The sequence below is a fragment of the Cucurbita moschata genome, unplaced genomic scaffold (genome assembly GCF_002738365.1).
Source record: "Cucurbita moschata cultivar Rifu unplaced genomic scaffold, Cmos_1.0 Cmo_Scf00035, whole genome shotgun sequence".
In the NCBI taxonomy this organism is placed as follows: domain Eukaryota; kingdom Viridiplantae; phylum Streptophyta; class Magnoliopsida; order Cucurbitales; family Cucurbitaceae; genus Cucurbita; species Cucurbita moschata.
The window spans coordinates 911,228-922,149 of NW_019268551.1; the positions used below are offsets into that span (position 1 = coordinate 911,228).

Genomic DNA, 10,922 nt, shown 5'->3' on the forward strand with positions numbered 1-10,922 from the left:
AGTAAATTTTAGAAAATGTTAAAAGAGTAGTGTACCGATTAGATATAAAATCGATTAGACAGTTTTAAAAGTTCATCAATCAGATAAACACAAATCGAAAAGTTTAGGGACTAAACGTGCAATTTAATAAATGTTAAAAAAACATATATTATAAAACAAACAAAGGGTTGGTTGATAAACAAGCTTATTTATATGGGAAATAGAAGAAAAACAACAACAACTCTTATCCAAATAATCCCTAGATTTAGCCATTATAGTTAAGAAATGAAAAAACCAAAGAACTTAACTACTCTCATTCATTACAAAATTTATAACATTTTTTTAAGGTTGTTTCATTAATTTCCTCTTCATCATTTACTTTCATTGGCTACCTATATTTGGGTAGCCTTAGTCTCTTCTTTTAACCTAAATATCATTAATTCAAGCTAAAGGAATCCAACATAAAGTGTAGATAGCTCTAATTTACATTTTACTTTTGTAGGTATTACAAAAAAAACACGACCAATTTTGTCAAAAACCAAACATAAATTTATAATTTGTGTTGTTCATGGAGACAAAACCTAGGAGTTAGAGAAAGAAAAAACACAATCCCACACAATCCCATACAACAATATTATTCTATTAGTTTTTTTACTTCAAAAAAATTAAACCCCAGATAAAAAAGATTCAATCTTTAGCTGAAAAATCCACATATAATATAGAGAAATCTCTTTCTTGATCCATAGGAAATTGTTTCTTAGCTCTTTTACAAACACCCATTACATAATTACTTGAGAAAAGATTCCTAAGAAGAAGAATTAGAAGAAGAAATGTTCATATGAAAATTCAATTGCTTACCTTGATGGCTTGTTCTTGCTTTGATTTTTGGTATCAAACCCTTAAATTTGGTCCAATTTTAAGGGTTTGAATGCTTTGTCAAAAGGGTGGAAGTTGAACATTTTGCATATGAAGTGGCAAATTCAAGAATGGAAGGCCTGAATTTGATGGGTCTTGAAATGGGTTATTGTTGTTGTTGTTACCCACTCCGCCACCGCTGCCGCCGCCACCTCCGCCGCTGCCTGTCGGAGCTTGCTGCTGATCCTCCTCATCAAGTGGTAATCTTTCATACGCCACATTAGTAAAAGAAGCTGCAATCAAAATCACTGGCCCTGCCGCCGTTAATTCTCCGGCCACCGTTCCTCCCACCACCTGCCCTTGTCCTCCGGCGAGAAATATTGTCAAACTAGTGGCACCCGGTGGAGCAGGCGGCGGAAGAAACGATCCGGAGAGTGACAAAATCTCAAACCTCCCTTGAAGTGTTAGCACCGCCCCTGCCGACGCTGGCTGACGGAGGCCGACGTTGGTGACGTTTCCACTACCGCTCAGAATACAGATCCCACGCTGCCGCCGGCGAGCATAGGCGGCGATGCAATCAAAGATGTCGCAGCCGCTGCCAACCTCTAAGATGTGGACACGTAGTGTGTTGGCGCTCTCTCGGGTGATGATTACTGGCGGCTTTGGCTTGTTTTTGGAACCTGGTGGCCGGCCGCGTGGGCGGCGGCCAACCACATCTCCCGGACCACCTAGGGTTTGGTGGGGATCGTCGTCGTCGTCGTGGTCGCCGGAGGAGAAATGACCACCGCGATTTAGTGGATCATCTACACCCGTTTGAAGGTGATTTAGATATCGGCTTCCTAAATCCAACCCAGCCATCAAAACATTCAAAAGAAAATTACCCAAAAAAAAAAAAAAAAACCTTTTGAAAAATTATATTTTTATGAAAACCCACAAAAAAAAAATGGAAAATTAGATGGAATTGAAGAAGAAAATGGAGGGTTTTTGATGATAAGAACAATGGTGGAGTAGATAGAAAGAGGAGAAAATGGAGGAAGAAGCTCAAATCGCAGTCTATGAATATTTATATGCAAAAATCATTAATTGGTCCAAATTTTCTTTTAAATAAATCTTGTTTCTTATTGGTCTTCACGTCCTAATAACACTACTCTCACTTGTTGAGCGTGGAACAAACGCGATGATGTATATATATATATATATATATGCTTCAAAGTAAAGTAGTGTTTTGGGGTACTTTTCTTTTCTTCTCTCAAATTAGGGTTAGATTTGTAAGTGTGTGATGGGGCAATGTAACCAAATTAATTCTCATCCTTTCTTATTTGAAATGATAGCCATGATGATGAACTAAACAATTAGGGTTCAAACTTCGAAAATAGGTTGAGGGTCGTGATTATTGAAGTTAACAAGCTGCGATTCAAAGCTACATTGCGTTTGCACCAATTCCTTCTTTATATTGGGGTTCGCTCGCATCTATTCCACTGTTGAACGATAGAGAGCATATAGTTCTTTGTTCATCCCTAAATCATATAGTTTCTTATTGAATTCGCTCTGGGTAAGGTCGAAGTGCAGCACGATGTTCATGATCAATTGGATCTAATTGTGGGATATCTAAAAAGGTCTTGTTTGTGGTATTCTTTCTCTTCAGGTTAATCATATTAATTGAAAATTGAATCTTTCTTCTCTTCTTTCATGTGATTAGATTTTTTTTTGGAGAGTACTCTGTTAATCGTTAAATTTATGGTTTAAAAAAAAATTATTCTTTTAGTGTAAGATTTGAATTATTGAGTGTTAATATAATATGTATTGTTTGCTTTGGCTTGTTACGTATCGCCGTTAGCCTCATGATTTTAAAACACGTCTACTAGTGAGAAGTTTCCACACCTTTGTAAGAAATGGTTCGTTCCCCTCTCCAACTGATGTGGGGTCTCACAATCTACCCTCTGGAGGCTTAGGGTCATCGTATACAACCTGATGTCTAGCTCTGATACCATTTATTGCCCAAACCCACCGCTAACAAATATTGTCATTTTTCGCCAGTTACGTATCGTCTATCAGTCTCATGGTTTTAGAATGCATATGCTATGAAGTGATTTTCATACTCTTATAAGGAATATTTCGTTCTCCTCTTCAATCGATGTGCGATCTAACCATTTTATAGGAACGTACGAATGTTTTTGGAGGGAACAAAGATGGCATATGAAATGATTTTAATGAGATGTCATTCTTGGAACTTTGAGAGCTTTAGAGGCTAAACCCATGGTTTAGGGGAACAAGTTTGACCAAAAGCTTGGGTTTTTATTGAAACATGACATGTGGGAGGTGGCTTTTTGTCTTGTTTCATCCCAGTGGCCATCTAGTGCTTGCCTTTCCCCAACTAATAACCTTCTTTGGATGCTTCTTTCTTCTCAAATTCAACCATCAAACCCTTAATTCCATGTCTTAGTTGCAACCCATTCAAATTAATTGATCTTATGCCATATCTAATCTTATCCCTAATGATTTTGTTTTGATTTTGGTGTTAAAAAGACACCCTTTATCTTAATTAGGGATATCAAAAGCATCTAGCATGAAATGAAAATAGTGAATAGTATTCTAATCTTTATTTTGATATGAGATCCCACGTTCAATGGAGAAGAGAACAAATTATTTTATACAAGGGTGTAGAAAACTCTCTCTAGAACTCACGTTTTAAAATCTTGAACGGAAGCCTTTAAAGAGAAAGCCTAAAGAAGACCATTTTTTCCATCTAAAAGTCTTTACTTTTTAAACGTACACAATTCTCGGAGCGAACCCCTCTCCTTGTAGGATGTTGTTTAGGGACAAACAAAGACATAAGTTAGTGAACATGTGATGCTCGAGTAAAGAAGGTGCATGAATGAACCAAGACACACATCCGAATGTGTAACACCCGCTCATCGCCAACGCGATTAACAGGAGTTAACATCGACAATAATTAAGAGACTCTGATATCCAATCATAAAATTTCAAGTATTTCAAAAAAAACATCCAGTAAAATATTTAAAAAAACAGTACTTTTAAAAAACTTAAAACGACTAAGGTAAATTCTTGACAACGGAAACATAATAACAGACCCAGACATGGATTCCCAGTAGTCTCTAGCCCGCTGGTCTCGTCCTCGGCTGGCCTGCAGCATCTACATCTGGAAAGAAAAGTTATAATAATTCTGATGAGTAATTAGAATACTCAGTAAGTACCTAGTTTATCATTCACAGGTTCATGACTAATCTTTCCAGGTGTTTTTACGTTTTATTCATCACTGACTCCTAGTTCTCTTACTAGGGTCATCTGTTCGTTAATGAGGTATCTCAGCTACCTCCAGCTAGGTTACTGACTCTCTCTCGATATGCTTATCTAGAATTTGCGGACTCGTATGTAAGACTCGCTCTCGGTCAAAATACGGCCCGTCTACTAATTGCTCTGGCGGCCTGTTTATCTCATATACCAACGGTCAGGAGTACTCCTGCTCCCTGACTTAGCACACAGCGCGTTGCCCAGGAACTCCGCGGGAATTAGTAGACTATCATACTCATATAAATAAGCCATAGCTCAACCACCAATAAGCATATCTAGAGTCATAACCTTTCCATTAACATGCATAACATACTCACAGTTACGGCATGCTTCCATACATGTATCATGATCAACACGTAGAACATTCTGACAATCATTTATATCACGCTTACATCACAGGCAAGCAGTTACAATATACAATAAACACTAAATATCATCAAAGTTCATCATAACTTATCAAGCTCTTAATCAGGTAAACAACATACTCACATGTTGTAAAACAAGTTAAGAACGAGTTCAAAGGTCGATACGCTACTTACTTGGTTTCGAACTCCTTTTTCCCCCTTGAATGTACGTTTAATAGTATTTCAACACAATTCCTTCCTATTAGACCTATATTTTATCAATTTCAACATAAGTATAGACCAATTTTGGTAGGACAGGTCAAAAGGAGTCGAACGGGACAAACCGGGAGCCAAAATACCTTCTCACGCGCCCTCACGCACCAATACAAGGTCGGAGGTTCGTTTTCTCACGCGCCTGATCCGCGTACTGTCGCACATCCACTCGCGGCCTCCCACGCGCCTCGCGTGTCCTTCACGCGCTCGTCTTTAACCTCTCCTCCCTGCAATTTTTCCCAATCTTTTCCTTTAATACCCGTTGTGTCCCGAAGCAAAAATTTCATCTCTACAGCTCGAATTTCGTTCTGATTTCTTCTACAACTTTATAGATCTTCTAACTACGGTTCTAACCAGCCTTATTTCATAACTTATTATGCAGTATAAATCAAGATATCGAGATTTAAAGGTTCGGTGATGTGGGTTTTTCGTTACCTTCGAATTACCGTCCGATTCAGCTCGTGGCTATATCCCCTTCCTCAAACGATTCCTCAGCAACAACCCCTCTTCCTTTACCCTCGATTGATGTCCAATTTTAAGCAACCAAAACTCGAATTCTCAGAAAGTTTCCTCCTCTGTTTTCTGGGTTTTTCGCGAATCACAAATCTTCGTTTTTCTTTCTTTTTAAAGCTTAATCCAGCCCTAATACGCTTCCACCTCCTCTAATCATCCTCTCATCCATCCCACGCCTCCAGTCTACGCGTCCGCCGCCCCTCATCCTCCTTTACAGCAGCTGCTTGACGCAGCTGCTTCGTTTTCGTCGTTTTTTTTTTTTTCAAATTTATTTATTTATTTATTTATTTTATTATTATTATTATTATTATTATTATTATTATTATCAAACACACAACGCATACATACAAAATACATATTATCATTATTTTAGGTTGTTACAGAATGACAGTAATCTTAAGGTGTATCTTTCTTTTCAGTGGCTCAATCATAAGAACTCCAAAATTAAGCATACTGATCTTGAAACAACTCTATGTAGGGTGATCTCCTAATTTTTTTTCTAAAAAGCACGTGAGCGAGAATAAAACATGCTAAAATAACTCATAAATGGTTGTGGGGATAATATTCACTATTAAAAGTAATTCAAGACATGTAGATAACGTGGTCATGTCAATATCAAAGTCATCAAGTGCCGAATGGTCTGTAATCTAGGGATGGCGCGTTATTTCTATATTAAAATTGTTAAAATCTAGATCTTATATCAAATAGCATTACAATCATACAAATGTTAATATATAACACATTGCAAGTAATAAACTATAATGATAAGGGTCCCATAATTAAATAAAAAGAAGAATCAACCATTGGAAAATCTTGTTGGAAAAAAAAAACACTTAGATCTACTTAATATAAACGCAGAGTTAAATAATCTTAAATTTAGTACCATAAAGTATATGTCCGTACTCTAATTAATTTATTACATCTAATTGTGTTTTGGAATAATTTTAATATAAGATCAAAAAATTCTATTTTTTCTTTAAATAAGAATATATTTACCCTTTTTTTAATGCATTTAATGATACTCAAAATGATACGTGTCTAGAGAACTTAGAATCGTTGCTATATTAGAAATGATAGGAGTGTTAAAAAAATTAGGTGATCGGATGCATCTGATCAACCACGAGTTAGGTTAGCAACTTATTTGAAGTGGGCTAGGTTCAAAATCAACCCTAATTTTATGATATGGTCTTCGATAAACTCTTACAAATAAAATTGTAAGCCTTTTTCGAGATCCAAATTTGGCATTTGATGGCTTTGACATTCCCTTACATCCCCTACGACATGGTCACGTTACTTACTCCTCGTTTCTAAGAGTGAATACTATCCCCACAAATCAACACGAGTCCTTCCAACATCCACACTTAACCATAGGGTTCCTATGATTGAGTCCAGAAAGGTGCACCTTATTGGTATATGTAGTGACTTTTTTAGCCATCCTAGTTTTATAATCGCTCTCATTTAAATGTGGTCTCGATTCATTCATGTATCTCTCATTTACTCAAGTATCACATTTATAATAATTGAATCTAAATAACCCTACCACGTGAATTTTATGTTAATTATTAGTTAATTTTATATAATTTAAAACAAGGCTTCTATTACATAGGAGTTCTAATATTTTAAAATGTCCTTCATTAAATTTTTTTTTTGACATATTAATTAATTTATACTTTACATCTATTATTTATTTAGCTTTCTTAAAAGTAAATTGTTTTAAAAGTAATCCTCTTCCCATTCAATCATTGCAATCAATTTAAAAAATAAAAAATAAAAAATAAAAACTAATAAAATAGGCATAGTTTCGTCATTTCAAAGTATCGATGATGTACATATAATGATTAAAAATTAGAAAATTAACCTCACTAGTATCACAAATTGAGTTTGTATTTACTTATCTGATTTTTTGTTTTCAGTTTCTAGAACTTTAAATATCGATCAAATTTGGTGTTAGATGAACACGACTCTCCACATTAGTATGATATTGAGCATAAGCTCTCATGACTTTACTTTGAGCTCTCCCAAAAGGCCTCGTACCAATGGAGATAATATTCTTTGATTATAAACCCACGATCATTCCCTAAATTTACCAATGTGGGACTTTTTTGATGCGCTAGTCGAGAATGATCGTTTATAATCAAGGAATACTATTTCAATTGGTACGAGGCCTTTTGGAGAAGCCCAAAATAAAGCTATAAGAGGTTATGCTCAAAGTAGACAATATCATACCATTATAGAGAGTCGTGTTCATCTAAATTTACTATTTGATTAGATGAAATTAAAAATTTGTGATTCAAAATGGGTAGAATCTATATATAAATTAAGGATGATATTTAAGTTTTGTGAAAAAGGACAAGAACAGTTATTTTATTAAACAAGACATTCATGAGAATCAATTAAAGAAAATAACTTTTAGAAAAGAGTTAACCTTTTACCATCTTTTAAAAAGCCATTAACTTATGCTTCAACAACTTTCAATTCACTCATGATTCGTTTTAAATAAAATTAAATATTTTAATATACTTTAACCATTATTATAACACCCCTGAGTGAAAGAGGGGTTCATGAATGAACTAAAATTACATCTAAATGAGAACAATCCTGAAGATAAGGTGATTAAGAAAAATTTAAAGGAAATGAAATTTGCTATCCTTAGTTAAACGTGGTTTGCTTGGAGCAATTCTATGTTGAGTGACCTCTTGGAAATTTTCATAGGATGCATCTGAGTGAAGATAAAGCATTTTAGAAGGACTCGTGTTGGGTCAGTGAGAGTAGTCTTTACTCTTAAAAGCGAAAAGTAAATAACTTAACTATATCGCAAATGTATGCCGTAACTTGTCAGAATTTAGTGCAACTTATTGCTTGATTGAATTAGGCAAGATATTCGTAATCAGTTAACATTCGGAGAATATATTAGTTATAAAATATATCTTAAAAGTTAATATTTTTTCGTTTATGATTTGATTAGTAGTATATTTTATTTTATTCTCAAGATTTAGTTAGCTTATATTTTCTTTATTGGTAGGTATTAGTGGGTACCTTGTATCCTATTTAAACGTAATGAATATCAACTAAAGATTGAACCTTCAATCCCAATTCTATTTCTTATTCTTAACTTGTTTTCTTGAGTAATAATATTTTCAGATTTATTCATACTTTTGAATAGTAGATATTGTGTCATAATTATCATGTGCTGAATCCAAATTCTGATTTGAATCTTGGACATGAATGGTTATAACTACAGACTAAAGGATAGGATTGAATTTGTAGGAAAATAAGTTTGAAAATGATTAAAAACCACTTTTATTATACTCAAAATCAACTTTTAAATGCTATTTTTTAGGGTATTAAAGATGATTAGAAGGATTAAACACAAATTAAGGAGTGATTTTGATCTATCTATAATTGCTCTAAGTTTGATGATATATAGAAATGAGAATGTGCATGCATCTAGGAAGTGAGAGAGAGAGAGTCACGTGCGGGGTGAGATGAGAAGATATGCATTTGCAGGGAGAGGTGTGAAAGGCGAAGGCAGCCTATAGCTGTCGGCCACAAGGCAAGGGAAGGCAAGGCAAGGCAAGGCAAGGCAGGGCAAGAGTCCATTGGGAACTGTTCTTTCTCTCTCTGTCTGCGTGTGGGAGATTGAATTAGAGACGAAAGAGAGAAAGGTTCAGTCCCCTTGAATCCCGGGGGCTCCTTTAATGACACCTCCTTGCTTACCACCACTTTCTTTTGGGGAACGTATTGCCACTTCCCACCAATTAATGGTCCTTTTCTTTCTATTCTCTTTTTCATTTCGGTCCTTTTCTTGTCTTTATACATGTTGGTTGGAGAAGTGAACCAAACATTCATAACAACGGTGTGTAAACTTTTTCTTAGTAGACGTATTTTAAAAACTGAGGTTGATGATAATACATAATGGGTCAAAGTGGATAATATCGATTAGCGGTGGGCTTGGACTGTTACAAATGGTATCAAAGTCGGACACCATGCGGTATGCCAGCGAGAACGTTGGCCCACAAGGGGGTGAATTGTGAAATCCCACATTGGATAAAAAAGGGAACAAACCGTTCCTTATAAGGGTGTAGAAATTTCTCTATAGTAGATGCGTTTTACAATACCTGTTAGCGGTGGACAGGATGGGGGCGGAGAAGTATTTTCTATCCTCGTCCCTATAAAATTCTCCACTTGCCACCAATTACCATTTTTTTTTTCATTTTGGTCATTTTCTTTCAATTCTCTTTTCCACACATAATATTTTAAAAAACACAGATTTTTGTCGTACATTATGTAAAGATTAAGTGTGAGATTCCACATAAGTTGGAGAGTCGAACGAACATTCAGATAAATGTGAGAAAATTTCTCCCTAGTACTGTGAGGTTGATGATGATACGTAAGAGGCCAACGCGAACAATATCTGTTAGCGGTGGGCTTAGGCTATTACAAATGGTATCACAGCCAAATACATGGCAGTGTGTCAGCGAGAACACTAAGTCCCCAAGAGGGTGGTGGATTGTGAGATCTCACAACAATTAGAGAAGAGAACTAACATTTCTTACAAGGGTGTAGAAACTTTTCCCAAGTAGACATGTTTTAAAAATTGTGAGACTAACGGCGATACGTAACAAGCCAAAACGGATAATATCTACAGTATACAATTACACTTTTCAAACCTACATAATACTATGATATCCTCAACGTGGAATAGAATGAGGACGAAAAAGTATTTTCTATCTCTATCCCTATGAAATTCTCTATTTATTTTCACCAGGATTGAGATAGAATTTACCGAATTAACCGAAAAAACTTTTTACCATAATAATTAAAAAAAAAAACAAAGGTTAAAAAGTAAATATTAGGGAAGGGAAGAAAGTAAGAGTATTTTGTGTTGTGTTGTGTGAGTAGACTCGCAGGGAAGCGCGTGAGTTGCAAATGAATTGTTTTGATTGGACAGTCAACGGTCAGCAAACCATGGAAACAAGCTCTTCTCTCTCTACTGGATTAGGTAAAAGTTGAAGAGAGAGGGAGAGAGATGTTTAGTGTCGGAGATGTGTCCTTGAAAAAGCCCCCTCTGAAATTTATGGTACCCATACCCTTACTTTCTCTTACTTACTTTCTTCTCTCCATTGGATTGGATTGGATTGATAGCTCACTTATTACTTCCTTCCATCTCATAAAAAGACAACCTCACGAGGGGAACCCTAAAACCTTCAACCTTCCTGACTTAAGAGTGTGTGCCCCAATCTCCCTTTCTTCTTGCTTCACCAACTCTCACCCTAACCATATCCTTAATGTCTACATCACATGTCAACTCTCCTTCTCTCTCTCTACCCAAACACATTTTGATTTAACAATCATTGGAGTGCTCACGACCTGTTTGAATTTTGAATTCTGATCCAAATCCTTTATATGGAAGGTTACGTGCATTCGTGAAAAAGGCTTCTTTGCGTTTAAGTAAAACATAGCCGCGACATGTGTACTGTGAGATCCCACACTGATTGGAGAGAGAAAGATTGTTAGATCCCACGTAGGTTGGAGAGGGAAACGAAATATTCTTTATAAGAGTCTGGAAATCTCTTTCTCGCATTTTAAAAACGTTGAGGGGGAAGTTTGAAAGAGAAAGCAAAAAAAAAAAAAAAAAAAAAAAAA

At 35.7% G+C, this 10,922-nt stretch overlaps 1 protein-coding gene across 1 annotated transcript; it reads right to left on the bottom strand.

Moving 5' to 3' along the window:
* Window positions 1-698: 698 nt before the first annotated feature.
* LOC111431098 (AT-hook motif nuclear-localized protein 23-like) lies at window positions 699-1,792 on the bottom strand. The gene has a single exon (XM_023067617.1). It carries the CDS (start codon window positions 1,690-1,692, stop codon window positions 916-918), a length of 777 nt encoding a protein of 258 aa, XP_022923385.1. The 5' UTR covers window positions 1,693-1,792; the 3' UTR covers window positions 699-915.
* Window positions 1,793-10,922: the final 9,130 nt, after the last annotated feature.